The following is a 21457-nucleotide window of genomic DNA, read 5'->3' as shown; positions in this document are numbered from 1 at the left end:
TTCATGCTAATTAAAAGCATGAATGATGAATGACTGAACTTGGATTAAGGATAAGGGGGATGGTCCATGGCCTGTAGCTATGAAATGCCATGTCATGCCATTGCATGAAATTTGAACCTTTGTTTCCTCCAGTGCAATAAAAATTGTGCAAGAATGGTTGATGTCAACCATTCAGTTAAGGGGGATAGTGCTTCAACTGCAGATAATAAGTTAGAAAATCAGCAATGCTTATGCAAAGTAAACAAAACATCATATTAATGAATATGGAAACTGCATATTAAGGAATGTGTCATTCGTGTCAATGACATTTAGAATCTGCATAATTTGAAAGGATAGAGTGCCAACTTCTCTGTAAAAGACTATGACTGTAGCTAGAAACAGGAATTCTGTAATAGAAACTGAAGGCAACTACTGAAAAATCTAACATGCAAGTACTTAAAGATCATAACATGCAAGTACTTAAAGATCATCAATTCTTGAATCTACAAGGAATAAAGATGGATATGCTTTTTCCTTGAAACAACAATTATAAATAAGGTTCTACTTTACCAAGATTTAGGCTGCTAGAAATTTGTTCATTCAATCATCACATTACCAAGTTATGCTGATTAATTTCTACTTTACCAAGAGTTAGGCTACTTTACCAAGTTATGCAGATTAATTTCTTGTTCATAAATTAGGGCTTCTAAATTGCAAGTATAGAAGTGTAGGACTACTTTCCACAATTAGGTAGCATTCTCTATGATGATGAATTAGGAAAAGAAAAGAAATAATGTATCAAAAAAAAATACAGATGCAACAAAGCTAACCTTCGTAAATTCCATTGCTAATGACATATCTTTCCAAAGATCTTCCAATCCATCACTTTCTGACAATACTTTTGGTCTTCATTGAAGCTCCTGTCGTGTGCCTTCTCTTGCAGAGTCACAGTAGAGTCCTAGAATCAAACATCAGCATGCAATCAAATTTCATAATTTTGGAATTGAAACACCAATATCAAGTGGATAATGTTGGGAATAGTGCCCTCAAAGCATTGTAATTGGATTATGTTTTTTTTTAATAAAAGCACATTTATCATTGAACATATTTTGTTTTGAATATCATAGCAAAATCCTTAGTTTATTGGATGTAACCATAATTTAGTATATATAAGAGTTATATATACAAGAGGATTAAATTATGGATAATAAACTTAAATTAAGTCTGTGATGAAATTAATTAAAGTATGGGATCTTTAATTAAAACATCACTAATGCGGCCCATGAACATTTTGAATGTGACTGTCTTATCCGGACCGTCGATGTGGAGACATCTAGCTGGGGGCATTTATATATAATGAGATTATGTAGGACTTGGACCGATTTAATTAGAAATTTCATAATAAATTCCGTTATACTATGAAATTCAAATTAAATCATAAAGATGATCATATATGGATAGATCTTAATCCTTAAGTAATTATAAACTCCTATTTATTTCTATGTAATTCTTAATTTGCTTGTTTAAAGTTTGCAATTACGCATTCTCAACACTTGCATTTTAGATTTACATTTGAAATGAATGGCTGGGAATATAAATTTACAGATATGGAATCCATTCCTTCTTGCGGGAAGCAGAAAGATAATTCCCTCATTTGTTAATTCTGGAACTGAGTGTTGGGCCCAATCGATTTATAATGGAATTATAAATTGAACCACTCACTAGTGGATTAATGGTAAATGAGGTTTAAAAATAATTGGAGAGGTAAACGGAAAATTTCCTAGCTCCAATTATGAATTATCTATGGAGGATTAATCCGTATGTAATGATTATATCAATGGACGACTCTTTTCATAGAGTAAAATATTCTATAATAAAGAAGAGTGCAATTCCATATTTTTAGTGGAGTAATAATGGAATTAATAAATTGAATAAATTAATTAAAGAGTTTAATTATTTATCCAATTTATTGAAGCTTCTTATTATAGGTCCATGGTCCCCAGTACGCCTTCTTTATCAATGACGAGCTAAAAATGCAATTTAGAAATCAAATGTGAAAATGGAAATTTGTTTCCATAATTCCAAGGGCTTGGAAATAAATTAAATATGAGATTTAATTAAAATTATAATTATGAGATAATTATAAATTTTGGATTATTATGGTAATATCCAAAAGGATATTAATAATATCTTTAATATATTTGGAATATATTAAATATTATAAAAGGTGATTGATATTTTAGATCATTTTGATTTTACCGTGGAAAATAAAAAAGGAAAAAGGATTTTGGAAATTCTTGAAATAAATCGGTAAAACAAAACAAAAAGGAAGAAGAAAAATCTTTGATTGATCTTTCTTTTAATAAAGGATCTTCCCTTGTTTTCCATAGCCACTCTCTCCCTATATATGTTTTCATGAGTTGGAAACAAAGAGGAGAGAGAGAGAAAAGAGTAAGAAAAATAATTGATTTCTGAGATTTGTATTTTGGAGTGCCCACACACTACCGTCAATAGAAGGATCGTACTGGAAGGCTGTGGTTTCTACGCACCCAGAATTTACGAAAGAGGAAAACTACAAAGAGGTTAGTTTTCTATAAAACATTTTCTTTTTGTAAATTTAAATTCTTCATTGATTTATATTCATGTGTGTTGATTAATAATTTGTGAAATTATATAATCGCTTCCGCTATATTTCGATCGGATCGAGAATTGATAATCTGTATCACCGGAATAGTTTCGGAGGCTCACCGTTTTTCCTACAAAATGGTATCAGAGCCAGGTTATCATGTGAATATTAAATCATGAACCTTTGCTATTTACTGTCTTTGCAATTTACTGTTGATAGTCATTTACGTAATTCAATTGTTGATAAGGAATTATTTGATTAAAATTAGTTTTAATCTTGTGTGGCTTCTGTTAATTTTGTAAATGTTAAAAAGTGATTATTTGATTATGATTTGTTTTAATCAAATTAAAAGTCCTTTTTATGTGATCCAAATTTTAAGGAAATTAATTAATTAAAAATTTGTTTTAATCAAATCTCTTGTACGTGCTTTCAAGAGATTCCAAATTAATTTGAATTAAATAAAATTGTTTTATTTAATTTGTTAATTTTATACTTTCAATTAAAATGTGATTGAAAGGACACGGTTGAAATTATGACATTGTCTTTATGTCATTCCTATGTTTATTTTGTTATATCATGCATCATGTTTAAATTAGATTTAAAAATTGTGATGTTTAATTATGTGGTGTTTATTATGTGATACCATAATTACGAGAACCCAATGAGATTGAACTTTTAATAATTACTAAATCATAAGATGATATTAAATAATTAGGGTTTGAGAAATCTTAATTATATAATAATGAGTGGGAGAAGGATATATGACAATAAATCCTACGGCCTCCACTATTAACCAAAGCAACGTGAGATTCAAATGGCGCCTAGTGACGCATAGGACGTCCTCCCTAAGGAAGGTTTTCATTTGAATCAAAATTCAAGGCTTAGTTTCCGAAAGGATAAGATTTTTTAATTTGATTCATAATTTACCTACCCTAAGGCGGCGATTATGAATTGGGTTTTAAAATCGAAATAGTGGGTCACATTCATAAGGGTGCAATTAAATTGTTTAAGTGCATCTAGGCTAAATTAAATGGTAATCAATAAATAAAAGTGAAGATATGAGATATCTTAGTGTTTTATTTATTAATAAAGATTGTCTTAATTTAATCGTCATTTAATTTGTTCGACCCTAAGGCGGCATATTAAATGTGAGATTAAATTTCCATGGAATTGGTAGGATAAATAAATTTGTATCATGCACTTTGTTTATGATTCCTAAATTAATTTATTTGTTGCCTATGATATTCGTTCAATTAATTAAATGTTGCTTTGTGATATAATTTCAGCAATCATGTCTTCTGCTCCTATTCTTACTTTACTTAATGAGAAGTTGACTGGTGAAAATTTTATAAAATGGAAGAGTAACATTAACATTGCCCTCGTCTGTGAGAATCTCAAGTTTGTCTTGACGGAGGAATGTCCTTCTGAGCCTCCTTCGAGTGCTTCTCGTAGTGTACGAGAAATATATGACAAATGGGTCATTGCTAACAACAAAGCTAAAGGCTACATGTTGGCCGGTATGAGCGATGTGCTTAGGCTGAAGCACGAGCATGTGGAGAATGCTTATCAGATAATGGATTCCCTGCAAGCTATGTTTGGTCAGCAGTCTAGTCAATCTAAGCATGAGGCCATTAAGAATGCCATGAATGCTAAGATGAAGAAAGGACAATCAGTTGGAGCACATGTTTTGAACATGGTTAACTACTTCACTGAAGCTGAGACCCATGGTGCGACCATAGATGATGGTACGCAAGTGAGTATGATTTTGGAATCATTGCCTCCAGCTTTCCTGCAATTCAAGAGCAACTATGTCATGAATAAGCTTAGCTATAACATGACACAGCTACTCAATGAGTTGCAAACCTTTGAGGCCATTTCCATTGGAAAGGTCCAAGAAGGTGAGACAAATGTTGTCGAGAATAAGCCATCATCCTCCAAAGCTAGTTTGAAAAGGAAGAATAAGGGGAAAGCAAAGGGAGCTCAGAAAAAGCAAAAGAAATGGAATTCTAATGGCAAAAAGAAGGTTGACACTGCAAAGCCTAAGGGAAAATGTTTCCACTGTGAGGTAGATGGTCACTGGAAGAGAAACTGTCCCAAGTATCTCGCTGACCTAAAGGAGAAGAAGAAAGGTAAATATGATTTACTTGTTCTAGAATCTTGTTTAGTAACTATTGATTCTTCTATATGGATAGTGGATTCGGGAGCTACTAATCATGTTTGTTCTTCTTTGCAGCTACTTAATTCTTATGAAGAACTTGCCGAGGGATCCGTCACGATGAGAGTTGGCAATGGAGCAGTGGTTTCGGCAAGAGCAGTGGGAGTCATTAAACTTAGTTTTAATAATAGACATTTGGTTTTGAACAATGTTTATTTTATTCCTAGTTTTCGTAGAAATTTGATTTCTGTTTCAAAGTTGCATGAACAATCTTATTCGCTTTCTTTTAATAATAATGAGATTGTTATTTTGAGAAATGGGCGTATTATTTGTACTGCGATGATGGAAAATGGACTATATATTCTAAGACCACATGAACAACCACTGCTTAATGCCGAAATGTTTAAAGTAGAACATCCAAAACCTAAAAGGCAAAAAGTTTCTCATGTAGATAAAACATATCTATGGCACCTAAGGTTAGGGCATATTTCCTTAGAAAGATTAAACAGACTTGTAAAGGATGGTCCTTTAGGAGAGCTAAATATTGGTACTCTCCCTGTTTGTGAATCTTGTCTAGAAGGAAAAATGACTAAGAGACCTTTCTCTGCAAAGGGCAATAGGGCCAAAGAACCACTAGAGCTTGTACATAGTGATGTATGTGGTCCTATGACTACACAAGCTAGAGGTGGTTATGAGTACTTCGTCACATTCATTGATGATTACTCAAGGTATGGATATGTTTATCTCATGCATAGAAAATCCGAGACTTTTGGAAAGTTCAAGGAGTTTCATGCGGAAGCCGAAAGGCAACTAGGCAAATCTTTGAAGTGCATTCGATCCGATCGAGGTGGCGAGTATCTTGATACTGAATTCAAAGATTATATGCTAGAGCATGGTATTTTGTACCAACTCACTGCACCTGGTACCCCTCAGCAAAATGGTGTTGCTGAGAGGAGAAATCGCACTTTGCTTGATATGGTGAGGTCCATGATGAGCTACTCATCACTGCCAAACTCATTTTGGGGTTATGCAATAGAGACGGCCACTTACATTTTGAATGCAGTACCGTCGAAGTCAATCCAAAAGACACCCTTAGAGTTGTGGAAAGGGAGAAAACCTAGTTTATCTCATTTTCGTATATGGGGGTGCCCAGCACATGTGTTGGAAGGAAAGACTGGCAAATTGCATCCACGTTCAAAAGTGTGCTTGTTCGTGGGATACGCCAAGGGAACGAGAGGAGGTTGGTTTTATGATCCTCAAGATAAGAAGGTAATTGTTTCGACAAATGCCATTTTTCTTGAAGATGATTATATGACCGATTTCAAGCCTCGAAGTAAGATTGTACTCGAGGAGTTACTCAATGATGAGATCATTCCATGCTCAACAAGTGTTGTTAAAGAAACCATTAATGATACCACTGAACAAAGCCAAGATATTATGCCACCTCGACGTAGTGGGAGGGTAGTAAGACCACCTCTCCGCTATCGTCAAGACGAAGAGGCAAATGTTGTCGTCACCGATGGGGTGGAAGATGATCCATTGTCATTTCAAAATGCAATGGCAGATTCCGATAAAGAAAGGTGGCTTGAAGCTATGAAACAAGAAATGGAGTCAATGTATTCCAATTCTGTCTGGGTTCTTGTAGATCCACCTCAAGAGGTTAGACCTATTGGGTGTAAATGGATCTATAAGAGAAAGAGAGGTGTAGATGGGAAAGTGGAGACTTTCAAAGCAAGACTAGTGGCAAAGGGTTATACCCAAAAGGAGGGAGTCGACTATGAGGAGACTTTCTCGCCTGTAGCCATGCTTAAATCTATCCGCACCTTACTTTCAATTGCTGCTCATTTTGACTATGAGATATGGCAGATGGATGTCAAGACGGCTTTTTTGAATGGCCATCTAGATGAAGAAATCTACATGCAGCAACCAGAGGGTTTTATAGTGGAAGGCCAAGAGCAAAAAGTTTGCAAATTGCTTAGATCCATTTATGGACTAAAGCAAGCGTCTAGATCGTGGAATCATAGATTTGATGAAACAATCAAATCTTATGGCTTTGAGCAAAATGTTGATGAGCCTTGTGTCTACAAGCACATCAAGGATGGAAAAGTGGTATTCATAATGCTTTACGTAGATGACATTCTACTCATTGGGAATGATGTGGAAAAATTATCTACTATAAAGGGTTGGCTAGCCAAGCAATTCCAAATGAAAGATTTGGGAGAAGCAAATTCTATTCTTGGAATTCGAATCGTTCGAGATCGCAAGAATAAATTATTGGCATTGTCTCAAGCTACTTATATCGATAAGATGCTATTGCGTTATAGAATGCAAGATTCCAAGAAGGGTTACCTACCAACCCGACATGGAGTCATCCTCTCCAAGGAACAGTGTCCAAAGACACCACAAGAGGTTGAGGATATGAGACGCATTCCCTATGCCTCTGCAGTAGGCAGCCTTATGTACGCAATGTTGTGCACTAGGCCGGACATTTGTTATGCAGTGGGAATAGTCAGCCGTTTTCAGTCAAATCCGGGTATGGATCATTGGATAGCGGTAAAGAACATTCTCAAGTATCTTCGGAGAACGAGAGATTATATGCTTGTCTATTCGGGTGGAGATCTTAAAATAGACGGATACACTGATTCAGATTTTCAATCAGATAGAGATACTCGAAAATCAACATCTGGATCAGTGTTTACTCTTGGAGGCGGTGCCATAGTCTGGAGAAGCATCAAGCAATCTAGCACAGCCGATTCGACCATGGAGGCCGAATACATAGCTGCTTCCGAAGCTGCTAAAGAGGCTGTATGGCTTAAGAAGTTCCTAACTGAATTGGAAGTTGTTCCAAATATGGATAAACCACTCACTCTATGGTGTGACAATAGTGGGGCAGTGGCTAATTCAAAGGAACCTCGTAGTCACAAAAGATCGAAGCATATAGAAAGAAAGTATCACTTGATTCGAGAGATAGTACAGAGAGGTGACGCTTCAATTCTCAAGATTGCGTCTGCTGACAACCTCGCTGATCCATTCACCAAGACGCTGCCTGCAAAAGTGTTTGAGGGGCATATGTTAAATCTTGGACTTAGAGACATGTCCCACATGCTTTAGGGCAAGTGGGAGATTGTTGGGGATAGTGCCCTCAAAGCATTGTAATTGGATTATGTTTTTTTTAATAAAAGCGACATTTATCATTGAACATATTTTGTTTTGAATATCATAGCAAAATCCTTAGTTTATTGGATGTAACCATAATTTAGTATATATAAGAGTTATATATACAAGAGGATTAAATTATGGATAATAAACTTAAATTAAGTCTGTGATGAAATTAATTAAAGTATGAGATCTTTAATTAAAACATCACTAATGCGGCCCATGAACATTTTGAATGTGACTGTCTTATCCGGACCGTCGATGTGGAGACATCTAGCTGGGGGCATTTATATATAATGAGATTATGTAAGACTTGGACCGATTTAATTAGAAATTTCATAATAAATTCCGTTATACTATGAAATTCAAATTAAATCATAAAGATGATCATATATGGATAGATCTTAATCCTTAAGTAATTATAAACTCCTATTTATTTCTATGTAATTCTTAATTTGCTTGTTTAAAGTTTGCAATTACGCATTCTCAACACTTGCATTTTAGATTTACATTTGAAATGAATGGCTGGGAATATAAATTTACAGATATGGAATCCATTCCTTCTTGCGGGAAGCAGAAAGATAATTCCCTCATTTGTTAATTCTGGAACTGAGTGTTGGGCCCAATCGATTTATAATGGAATTATAAATTGAACCACTCACTAGTGGATTAATGGTAAATGAGGTTTAAAAATAATTGGAGAGGTAAACGGAAAATTTCCTAGCTCCAATTATGAATTATCTATGGAGGATTAATCCGTATGTAATGATTATATCAATGGACGACTCTTTTCATAGAGTAAGATATTCTATAATAAAGAAGAGTGCAATTCCATATTTTTAGTGGAGTAATAATGGAATTAATAAATTGAATAAATTAATTAAAGAGTTTAATTATTTATCCAATTTATTGAAGCTTCTTATTATAGGTCCATGGTCCCCAGTACGCCTTCTTTATCAATGACGGGCTAAAAATGCAATTTAGAAATCAAAGGTGAAAATGGAAATTTGTTTCCATAATTCCAAGGGCTTGGAGATAAATTAAATATGAGATTTAATTAAAATTATAATTATGAGATAATTATAAATTTTGGATTATTATGGTAATATCCAAAAGGATATTAATAATATCTTTAATATATTTGGAATATATTAAATATTATAAAAGGTAAGTGAAGATCTTTTGATTTTAAGAAGAAACTCTTTTGATTTTACCGTGGAAAAAAAAGGAAAAAGGATTTTGGAAATCCTTGAAATAAATCGGTAAAACAAAACGGAAAAGGAAGAAGAAAAATCTTTAATTGATCTTTCTTTTAATAAAGGATCTTCCCTTGTTTTCCATAGCCACTCTCTCCCTATATATGTTTTCATGAGTTGAAAACAAGCGAAAGAGAGAGAGAAAAAATAATTGATTTTCTAAGATTTGTATTTTGGAGTGCCCACACACTACCGTCAATAGAAGGATCGCACTGGAAGGCTGTGGTTTCTACACCCAGAAATTACGAAAGAGGAAAACTACAAAGAGGTTAGTTTTCTAGAAAAAGTTTTCTTTCTTTTTTTATACTACAAAGTAAATTTAAATTCTTCATTGATTTATATTCATATGTGTTGATTAATAATTTGTGAAATTATATAATCGCTTCCGCTATATTTCGATCCGATCGAGAATTAATAATTTGTACCACCGGAATCATTCCGGAGGCTCACCGTTTTTCCTACAGTGGCATGAATCAGAAGGCTCCCCGTTGCGACAGCGTGGGAAGTTGGCACCGTTATGCTTGCTGGCTGAGGAAGGATCGAGACGGGAGAAAATGCCGAATTGCGTCGTCGCTCCCGTTAAGGACGAAACTGGCGTCGCCTGTGTTATACTGCGTCGGGATCGGGATTCGGAGAGGATAAGTTGGGCGGAGCGACGAGAGCAGAAGAGAGGCAAGGAGAGGTGCGAGAGGGGGAAGAGGATCGAGGCATAACTTTGAAGTATACCGTGGACATAAGAAGCTGAAAGGTTTCTGACGAGCGAAATCTTCGAAGCAAACCGCGGACAAAAGAAGATGCTGGATATAAGATCTCCTCAACGACAATATGTTTTAAATAACCGTTGTCTTTAACCAACAAAAAAAATACTAATAGACAACGCTTTTTGAAAAAACGTTATCTTTAACACAAAAAAACTGCTAATAGAAAACGTTTTCGCAAAAAACATTATCTTTAATTTTTAAAAGACAACGTTTTTGAAAACGTTGTTAAATAAAAAAAAGACAATACTTTGACAAAAAACATTATCATTCTATAATTTATACATCCAATTTGTTCGATAATTTATACATTCAAATCAATACCATTGGGGAATAATTTTATTTTGACTTATGAGTCTTTGAGACATTTCACGCCATGCAAATAAACGTTCTATAAATTATTTAAATAATTATTATTTTGCTTACCATTTCATTCACTTTTCCCTGTGCATTATTTATTTAAATAATTATTATTTCGCTTACCATTTCGTTCACTTTGCCCCTGTGCATTTTCTGATGTCCGATATTTATTTTTTATACTACAAAATCAAATATTCATTCTGACCTTCCGTCATTTGGATGTTGAAGCTCTTGATTTCGATATATTTGATGTTTTTAAACTCTAGTGACTAAGGATGAATAAATATTTAGTATAATTTATTAATTTAGATAATATTTATATTTCAAATTTATGATTTCAATATTGTTACTAAATATTATTTTAATTAGTATTGATGTTACAATTGTAGATACTAGAATGTTATTAATAAATTAAATTTTGATTAATGTTGATACTATAATTGTTTACATTTGGATGTCATTAATAAATAGTATTTTAATTAATATTGATATTGATTATTGATATTAATATTATTTTAATTGGTATTGATATTATAATTATGTATAAGTTTATATAAATATTAAAATATATTTTATAAAATTCATAATAAAATTAGCAACTTAATAATGAAATTAAAATTTCATTGTTAATTTTAACGATGGATTCAAAATTCAATCGCTAATTAAAATTTTGATCGTTAAATTAACGATGAAATTTTAATTTCATTGCTAAATTAAATATGACAATTTTACATCTATAGTTAATTTAATGATGAAATTTAAATTCCATAATATGTTTTTTCTTGTAGTGTTTGAAACTTGCCTAACAATACAAACCAATAAGTAGGTTGGATATGAGGATTTAGGCATAAACATTCATATCGTACTAGAAATAAAGTAATCATAAACAAGGCATCTCGCATCGGAATATCGTGACAGCCTGACACGTTGGCAAAGATCTAAAGAAGTATGAGCTTAAAAAGTCAGGCAATCAGTTTTAGTATGCAGATCAATTTTTGGAGTAGTTATGAAGGCTCTAAATTTTTTTTGTCGCAGCAGACATTTGATCCTTCCTCAGCCACAGGTTTACGATAAATGAATCAATGATAATCTGCACCAAAATTACCATGTAGATGTGAAAAGGAACATGCATGAATTTTTTTTTTAAAAAAAAACTTCACTGTGCGAATGATTTCACCTGAATAATATGTGCAGCAACACAGGGTAGGACCAAAAGTCCAGACTCGCCAAGTGCTCCGTGGAGCTGCTCGACAACAGCAACCAATACAGGAAGAGTTTTCTGCAGGATGAGACCCCAGTATAAGATATTTTTGCAGTGAATGCAATCTTTATGATGTTAAATTTAATATTAAAATTTTCTTTAGCATCAGCCACCGTGCCTATAAGGGAACAAGGCATCTGTTCTTGTTATCAAAATTGTGCTTATTGAAAGAAAACGTCGAGAGACATTTAAAATGGTATGAACATGTACTTAGATGATCAATAAATACTTCAATTAGGCAATGTGAAACTATAACAAATATATACATTAAATGAAGAAAATAACCAAATAAATCTTGGTTAGCAACGATAAAATAAAATAAAATTTATTTAAATATAGATGACGATATAGTAAAGGATAAAGTTAAATGATGTTAAAAGGATCTATATAGTCAACTCCACCTAATACGACAAGGCTTTATTGTTATTGTTGTTATTTATTATTGTAGATATCAACCATATCCATACAAATTATCCAAATGATACAAAGAAAATATTATGAGAAAATGGTGATAGTGAATATAGTATGCAATCTTAATAATTATACAAATAACAATAACTATGGTTGTGATTGTAGTGTTAAATATGATAAAAATTTGTCAATTAGAATCAAATTATGATCATCGTCCAAATCATCTTAGACTCTTATTTTTGTCGTCCTTATATGGAACTAGACTTGAAGCAAAATTAAGTGGGAGCCAATTATTGTATTAAGGCATATTGATTAAAGAAGCCCAATAATCATTATTGAAGGATTAACCAAGCTAACCAAATAGAGGTTGTTGAGATCAAGGTGTACTCCCATGTTGGGCTCGCAATGTTGTTGCATTATTATTTCCTCTTCCTCCCATGTTGGGCTCGCAAAGTCTCCCCGCACTACTCAAGGCTATATTTATAAGCCTTGGGATCAATGACATCATCAGATGTTAGGGAGTGCTCGTGCACTATTGAGTTGTCACTAATATACATGTTGGCTAAGAATCGAACCAAAATTAGGCCATAAGTCGCGGGGAGTGTGATCACCCTGCATTAGTTTACTTCTACCCATCATGATACAAGGAGGGGATGTCAATTAGAAGGAATCTTTTTCAAACATCAATTCACCTCCTAATGGTATGCCTTGATTAGGCGACATTAAGCCTTTCCCTTTTACTTCACATGCAGGCACCCTTAGCTATATAAAGAGGTTAATAATAAATTTTAGTTGTTGTCATTTTGTGCTTTGCTAATTCATCCACATTGTGCTGCACATTTTAGGTTTCCCTCCCAAAGTTTTAAGTTGGTAAGCATCTTTGCTAGCTCTTTCTTAGGTCCCTTGGTATCTTTATTCAAGTTTTGCTATCATTTCACTGGTCCAGCTCGATGATCGGACGATTACCACCCGTGTAGGACAGAGGGACATTACTATCACTCCATCCATGATTAGCACATTTGTAGGACTCCGTCCCTCTCAGTCCACCTTCATAGTCTATCCACCTACGGATCTACCTTTTGGAGATCCTTATTCTCATGTCACCCTAGACATCATGCATACATACTTTTTCCAGATCGAGCTCCTGGATTGGTGTCATTTCATTCTGGCAGGCTTAGGATACAGGACTATGTCCTATATAGGATTATTGTAAACTGCATTATGCCACTTGCCACCAGGGATCTCACCAGGATGAGACCCTATCATTCATTTTTGCTATATGCATTTATTCATAGGTTAGATATAGACTTAGGTTTACTTATTTTCCATACAATCATCTATGCATCATCTTTAGTGACTAGTAGGAGAGTCCACATGCCCTACTGTCACATTTTGACAGGGTTGTTGAGCACACTAGGGGTGGATACCACTGTTGGTGATATCCTACCTCTTGGTGATTTTGATTGCATTGGTTCTAGGAACCTGGCCTTAGGGGGTGTAGATGTAGATGATGAGGGGAGACTTTCCTGGAGGCACCCACCTTAGCCTCAGCCTCAGGCCAAGCTCAGCATCAGCCTCCACCCCAGCCCCAGCCCGAGCCAGCAGTTGAGGATATCGACCTTGGAGCCGAGTTAGAGGAGTTACTTGGCCTTCCAGCTCTACCTGCTCCACCTCCTCCACTGACCACTGATCAGAGATTGACCAGGCTGGAGGACACCCTTCAGACAGTGATAGGCAGACTTGATATCTAGGGAGCTAGCATAGCAGAGATTCTATAGATACTTAGAGCTATGCAGCAGCCACCACCACCACCTCCACCATAGTAGTTGTCTATTAGTGTATTTTTGGACTTATGGTTGACTTATTTTAGCTTATACTAACTTACTTCAGTATAAACCATAGACATGCATGTATAGTTTTATATTATGCATTAGTATTCAATTTTTACTTTATTTGTCTATCTACTCTTTACTAGATTGTGCTTGGTAGACTAGTAAAATCATGATTTCAAAATTCACTTTTATTTAAATCTATTATTAAATAGTTTTTCAAAAAGATTTTAAAAACTTTATTTGTTTTATTTTGAAAAAATCCTATTTTCAAAATTTTATTTTTTTCAAAAGTAAGAAATTGATGATTTAGCCTTAGACTAGACTCAATCCCCTAGAGAGCATGTACCTATAGATCTAGGTGGACATCTCACAAAGCACACTAGGTAACTTGATTGTGTTTGTGAAACATAAATCGGTGTGAGATGTATAGGATTCTAGTCTAAGTACAAGATGCTTATTCAGTGCATCGAACCTTACTTAGACTTTAATAAACAGTGATCAAGTTAAGTGTCCCTAAGTCAGAAAGTTTAATGGGATGATACACTTAAACTTGGCTAACTGGGTCAAGCTACTACTTTCTAGTAGTTAGCTAAAACTCCAAGTTGGACACGTGCCCCACGGATTAAATTTTTTTTTATCTAACTATGTTAACTATTATAAGCTTGGACTCAATCCCTTAGGTTTATTTTGATTATGTCAAAGGGGGAGAGATTTGTGAGTTTTCAAGTTATTCAAAATTCAAAATTCGAGATTTGTGAGTTTTCAAGTTATTTAAAATGGTAAAAATTTTTCAAAAATGTTAAAATTTAATTTTTTAAAAATGGTTTCAAACATGCTTTCAAAAAAAAATGTTTTCAAGTTAAAGTTTAACTTAAATGTTTTCTAAAAAGGACTTGAAACAAAATGTTTTTAACTGTTTGAACTTAAGCTGAATTTTCAATCTTTGAAAAAGTTCAAATATTTAGACAGTTCTCAAAAATTAAAAAGTTTTATTTTAAAGGACTTGAAAGTTTTGCTAAGTTTGTTTAAACTAAGCAATATCAAGTTCAGGGGGAGAGAACTGAAAAACTCAAATTTTCAAAAACCTGCTTGTTTTTCAATTAAGTATAAATTCAGGGGGAGTCCTGAAGCAGGGGAGTTGTGAGTGACACACTTCATGCATAGCATTTTTATATATCTGTTATCGTGTTTAACTTATTGTTTTAAGTTAATTATTGTTTAACTTAACTTGAAACTTTAGTTGCCATAATCAAAAAGGGGGAGATTGTTGGTGCGGGGAGCACCAGACGATCGAACCTTAGTTTTGATAATGGCACTAGGTTCAAGTTAAGTGTGTTGTTGAGCTAACATGGTTAATCTAAGTGTGCAGGGAGCACAGGTTTGAGCTAAGTCCTAGTTAAGGCTAGGCAAAGGACTAAGTCCTAGTTACAGCTAGGCACTGGAAAGTCCTGATCTGGAGGATCAGGCAGAAGACTTGGCAGAGTCAAGGCACCAGGTGAAAAGTCCATGCAGGGTCAGGAGGACCAAGGGGCATGGTAAAAATCCAGTCATGTACGGTCAGGAGGATCGGAGGACGTGGTGAAGTCTGGGCGGTCAGGAGGACCGAGCCGCAGCAGCAAATCCTGGGGGCTAAGGACAGAGCCGAGCAAAAGTCCAACAAGTCAGGAGGACTTGGTTGGCACAAGGTAAATTCTCTTGAGTGGAGTGGGTCAGGACGCGTTCCCAAGGGGAACATTAGGCGTCGGTCTAACCCAGGGTCTCACTGGAGACCTAAAGTTAAGACCAAGAGACAGTTCTAGGAACTGACTCTCCAACTATTATTTTTGCATGTTATTTGGCTAACTTTCAATGCAGGGTTGGAGAGATTGAATACTTAGACTCCGAGCGAAGTTTTCTAGAAGTTCAGTGTTGGAGTCGACCTGAGTATTGCTCAAGTCGACCTGAGCCTGGTTAACCACAACGGAAGTCGACGTAGTTCAAAAATCCTCCACGTCGGACTAGAGTCGACCTGAGAGGGTACTCGAGTCGACTTGAAGACTGGATAACACAGCGAGAAGGAAAAGTTATCGGTAAGCTCCACGTCGGACTAGAGTCGACCTGAGTAGGGACTCAAGTCGACCTGAGGACAAAGTCGTCACGGAGAACGAGGATCTACGCTAAGTTGGAGTCGACTTGAGTCCAAGTCAAGTCGACCTGAGCACCTTATAAAAGAACCATCGACCAGAGGCTCGATGGCAACAATTCTGATCATTCCACATGACTACTCTGTCGAGACGACGGCGCCCTGAGCAACCCGAAGCAACCCTAAAGCCGCCGCAACGCCGAAATCGCACGAGAAATAGAGATCAAGCAACTTCGGCACCTTGGGTAACAAGTTTTAGTTTAAATTTGTAAATCTTATTAAAGCTTGTTATCGAATTTGTGTTTGTACCGTTCGGCTTGTTTCCGTAAGGAACAAGTCTCATAGTGGATTGTCCGTCGGAAACGGTCGAAGACCGTGGGCCTTGGAGTAGCAGCCTTTGGCTGTGAACCAAGTAAAAAAATCGTCTGTGTTCTGTGTTTGTGTTCTATTTACTTTCGCATTCATATTACTTCCGCACTCGTACTCGCTTTTGCACGCATTTTAACTCATACGTCGAAAATTTGGCTGAAAAGCGCAAAAGCGCTATTCACCCCCCCCCCCCCCCCCCCCCCCAATCTAGCGCTTTTATCGATCCTACAACAAGGAGGTTTGCTCCTCCAAAAGAATATGGGAGTTTCTTCATATTTTAGGTATCTGTTTTATGCTTTTATGTTTATATGTGATTATGTTTATGAAGTGTGCACACTAATAAATCTCTTACCAAGGTTCTACATCTTGAACCGTATCAGAGTTTCAATTCTTGAACTGTATCGGAGTTTCGAATACAAAAATCAATTAATCTATTTGATCTGATGGTAGTTAGTAAATCTTCAAATTAATACTGGATCTAAATATATGCTAGGTTTCTTGTTTAGTGAATACAAGATTTCAGTAAGATTTTTAGTTTGTTAACCATAGGATTCTAGTTCAGATTTCTAGTAAACTAAACCTAAGGATTTTACTAGGATTGCTAGTTTGTTATACATAATTCTAATTTATTTCTAGTTAAATAGAAGAAAAAAAGGTAACAATTGTTTGAGGGATCAGAACTAACAAATTTATGGTATGTGGTGATGCCTAATTAGAATCTGAGATATAGCAACAATAGGATTTACCATCCTTATGAGGACAATGGTACACAATTGGCACACTGGTGGGTGGGTGCACTATGGGACTTTCATGTTTATATATAATTAAGTTTATGAGGTGTGCACACTAATATATTTCTTGATCCTTTACCTAAGGTTTAAAATCTTGAACTATACTAGAGTTTTGATGTATAGTGCCAGTGGCAAATTAGAAATGAAAAGACGAAAATTAAAAAGAAAAAGAAGAATTAAGACAATTATATATGCCTAAGTTTAAACTTTACATTTCATCTTGAAATTTTCAATTTTAACATTATTTTGTATGACACAAGCTATAAAAAATAATAATAATAACATTATCTTCATCTTAATCTATGTTGTAGCATAGTGTCGACAAAACACGATACTCTTCAACATGATTGACATTGCAACATGACACATTACATGTGCCTAGTAGTATCAAATTTTCACAATATGTTTCAACTGTGTCATCCAACATGGTATGAAATCTCAAAAAATATTTTTACCTTTTAAGCAAATCAAAAATTAATTGTCAATATTTCTTTTGACATATATATTTATTTAAATAACCATTTAACATTAACTCTAAGGAAAATCTGCATCTATGCAAATAGTTGTATCAACTGATCTTATTTAAATTTTTTTATTGAAATTTTGGTGTGCAGTCTAGTGAGCTGGTTCAGAACAACTTTAAATGCCTTTAGAGATGTATGTTTCTTTTGTTCATTTAGTAGTTTTTATAGTTATCATCCCAACATATTTTAGACAATTAAAACATTCTGAATATTATGTCAATTCTTTTTTTTTCTTTATGCTCTAAACGTTCACAATATTTCAGTTGGTGCGGATAATACATGGGTGCATTGGAATGTGACACTCATCAAAAATAAGGCAAATCTTTTTGATACCAGCAAATGGAAGAATGAGAAACAAAGGAAAACATGAGAAGCTATAAAGAGGCTAGATATTCTAACAGCTATTGGCAAAACTACGAGGGGAAAACATAACTAACCTGACTAGAAACTATTATGACTGCACGAGCATTTTCATTCTTTGAGAAAATGGACTTCTCACCACCAGAAACAACTGAGAGGCTCTTCACTGAAATGGTGTTGAATGCCAATAGCAAAAAATGTAGGAGCCTGCAAGGGTATTGTAATTATAAAAAGTTGTAGACAAATTCCATCAATCAAATGATTTCACTTTAATATGGATAGTATAGACTTGCACAACTCTCATGTACTCTTAAATATCTATAGCAAGTATCCTAATTCATGTATTCACAAATTTGGGAAGAGGAAATTGTAGAATCTGTTCTGCTGAGTTCTTTCATAGTGACACAGAAAATGAGATACTACTTTGAGACGATGGATTGACTAACTTGTCAAACTCTTATGCGACATAATGGAACTTATGGTTGAAGGAAGCGGAAAGATGAATTTAATCATGTTTTCTCTCCCACCTGAAAGGCTGGAAAATTGCAATCCAACATATTAGATCAATCTAGCAATATAATCATTTAAGATAGATTAACTCATAAGATGCCTTCAGGGCTCATAAAATTCTACTAACGTCAGTCCTTCAGTCTCAGCAGATCTTATAGCATTGAATAATCAACTGATTGAATACCTGGTCTTCTTTTCATTTTTCCTCTCATTTATTCCTTCCCAATCCAAAAGTTTTAATGTAAGCCTCCAAATTGCCTAGAACAATGTAAACAGCCTTTCCGAAAGGTCATCCTCAGACATAGAATTGTTGCAAGAAATCTTGAAATCTTACACAAAAAGAATGGAATCTAAACCATACCCTAAAATAACAATTGGTTAAAGGCGTAACTTAAAATTCAGTGAACCTTACAACCCTCATTGTTATTGAGAATTTTCCCTATTAATTGTATTTAATCTTATATCAGAGGCCATTGCAGCAAGTGTTATCAATGCAAGGGCCTCCACCAAAACAAAATGGATTCTGGAAGGTCCCTTGACATCCAGATAACATTGAGAGAGAAAAATCGAGGAACAGGAGCTTTGCACTCGAGTAAAACCACAAAACAAACAGATACATAACAACTATATAATAAGTTGATAAACATACGTTGCCATGCCAACTGCAGTAGCAAACACTGCAGGCTTAACTGTCAAAAGCAGAGGTCTGGACCTGCTCACTTGCATCCATGGCACCTGGAGGCCAAAAAATACCAAATAAACATACGAAAAACCAAACAAAACACAGTACAATCTAATATGGTAAGCATCCAACAGTTGGGTTTCCAAACAAAATAATTGTTTCTCTTTCACATTTCCTACAAAATTTAATGTGTTACATTCCAAGCCTAATTAAAGGTTAAGTAGGATATGGACCATGTAAGTGCTAATTAAGTGGTTGTGGATCGGATTTTAGAGTTAATTTGGGGTTATACAGGTTAATTGAGAGTCAGAACAGGTGTGGAATGATAGGGCTATCCAAGTGCTGATTGAGTAGCATTGGATAAGATTTTAGGGTTAATTTGGGGTTAATACAGATTGAATGAGAGTAAGATCAAGTGTGGAATGATTTAATTTCACCATGGAGCTCAAATAAGATTTAAATCAGACCCTTTAAGGCTGAATCAAATGTGACCAGGTTGAGCCTAACCGGAATTGACCAGGTTTAATTGGGGTAGGGTTTTGGATCTTTGAAACCCCCTCTACTGCTTGCCTTTCTCACAATTGCAAGAGGCCTACACCCTTGTCTCCTTTGCTTGGCATGATACAGACCCAACTCATGGCTTGCAATAGCAAGGAGGCATGCAAGGAGCTCAAGCGAGAAGGTAGCCCCCTCTAGCATAGATTCCTCCCCTTCACCTTCCTGTACCAATTGTGCAGACCTTTTTCCTATGTGAGAGACGACCAACCCAATCTTCAACTGAAATCATACCATTATAGTTAAAGAATTAACAGTAGCATGTATTATATTTTAAACCTTGTTATCTAACAAGCAAAAAAAGAAATATGTCCGATAATGGACAAAACTATAAGAGGATCACTTCAGCCCAATAGCATATAGTTGTTAGAGATGACAATATGATTGAAATGATCATTGGACCACTAAATCAATTCAAAACATCCACATAGTAGGTTATGGCTCCTTCATTAATAGAAACACCATGAGAAGATCAATCTCAAAAGCTTACAGTGAATTGGTAGGTACAAGGAGATAGAATGCTTTAAGCATGGAGGAAATTAAAGTATGGGATTATTGCTACTAGAATATGCCAATAAAAGCTATAGCTAAAAGTTTTAAGTTCATTGTAATGCACGTTAGTCCATCTTGGAGAAATCCTCAGCATTTTTTTTTTGAAATGATTTGAATGAGATATTTCTTTCTATTAGGAAGAAGATATTCTGAATAATTTTATTTGGAAGAAGAAATTCTGATAATTCCACCTAAGAGATAATTAGCACTTAAGAGTATTCCACACCTAATATTGTTATTGCATGGACCCACGTCAATCACACAGCTGAAGTGGACTTGCGCTTTTTAGGAGTACGTTACTTTGATGAAGGCACCACCAGGCTGTGCCCTTGGTTTTAATATCACTCTTACTGTTGCCTTCATATTTTATAGTTCCCAATTTGTATGAGATTAATGTTGTTCGTTTCTATTCTTTTAGAAAGTCTATGATTTCCTTTTTTTTCTCAATTACTTTGTTCTTTTTAAGATTATGGAAGTTTCACTCTGTACAAGTTGTAATTTTCTTTCTGTAATTATTGCGAGAAGAGAATTAATTATCCCAAAACTTGTTTAATTGTATCAAAGCCTTGCACCGACCCTGTTATCCTATCCATTTTGTTTTCTTCTTCAATTGAAACCACACAGGCATTGTTCCCTTCAAAAAAGACCCTCATACAATATATACCACATTTTAGTATTAGTAAGCAATAATCATTAGTCAAGCTTATTATATTTTTTTGTAACTTGCTTAAAATTTTGATTCAATTTACTTACTAGTTGTTATATGGTAAGAAGAAGATTAAAGAATAAATCATGTTTGAATTTATATCCGAATATTTTGAACTATTAACACTTCGGCATGCATTATTCTTTAAACCTTGTTAGCTAACAAGTAAAAAAACAAGAAATATGTTCTATAATGGACAAATTTATAAGAACATCACTTTAGTCCAACAGCAGATAGTTGTTGGAGATGATAATGACTGAAATGATCATTTGACCACTAAATCAATGTTAAAACCTCCACACAGTAGTGCTATGCTCCTCGATTACCAACAATGAGAAGATCAATGTGGCGTTGATGCACACCTTGGCGTGGAGGTTGTTGTTACTGCCCCTAATCTACAAGGGGACGTGGATGATGTTGTCCAATCATCAAATTCACTTGCTACTGACCAACCTGACTCATCTGGCAGTGATCCTGACCTTAATGATGATG

General features: G+C 34.9%; 1 protein-coding gene across 1 annotated transcript; it reads right to left on the bottom strand.

The window, feature by feature from the left end:
* Positions 1 to 11076: 11076 nt before the first annotated feature.
* Positions 11077 to 19199, bottom strand: LOC141834338 (putative sodium/metabolite cotransporter BASS4, chloroplastic). Its single transcript, XM_074721712.1, has 4 exons — positions 19120 to 19199; positions 18038 to 18167; positions 11468 to 11569; positions 11077 to 11380 (listed from the first exon to the last, which is right to left on the bottom strand). Exons 1-4 carry the CDS (start codon positions 19194 to 19196, stop codon positions 11306 to 11308), a joined length of 384 nt encoding a protein of 127 aa, XP_074577813.1. The 5' UTR covers positions 19197 to 19199; the 3' UTR covers positions 11077 to 11305.
* Between the last annotated feature and the right edge of the window lie 2258 nt (positions 19200 to 21457).

The sequence above is a fragment of the Curcuma longa genome, chromosome 9 (genome assembly GCF_044706935.1).
Source record: "Curcuma longa cultivar G26 ecotype Majalengka, Jawa Barat chromosome 9, ITB_CL_G26_1.1, whole genome shotgun sequence".
Lineage (NCBI taxonomy): Eukaryota > Viridiplantae > Streptophyta > Magnoliopsida > Zingiberales > Zingiberaceae > Curcuma > Curcuma longa.
The sequence above is the reverse complement of the archived record's forward strand: the minus strand, read 5'-3'. Positions and strand labels throughout refer to the sequence as shown.

What these genes read in the sequence shown, in the direction of transcription:
- LOC141834338 (XM_074721712.1), bottom strand. Translation starts at nt 19,196, where the DNA reads ATGCAAGTGAGCAGGTCCAGACCTCTGCTTTTGACAGTTAAGCCTGCA. An exon ending in TCATAATAGTTTCTAGTCAG is followed by an intron (nt 11,570 to 18,037) that starts GTTAGTTATGTT and finishes CTCATCCTGCAG; the next exon opens with AAAACTCTTCCTGTATTGGT. An exon ending in TTGCTGCACATATTATTCAG is followed by an intron (nt 11,381 to 11,467) that starts GTGAAATCATTC and finishes ATTTTGGTGCAG; the next exon opens with ATTATCATTGATTCATTTAT.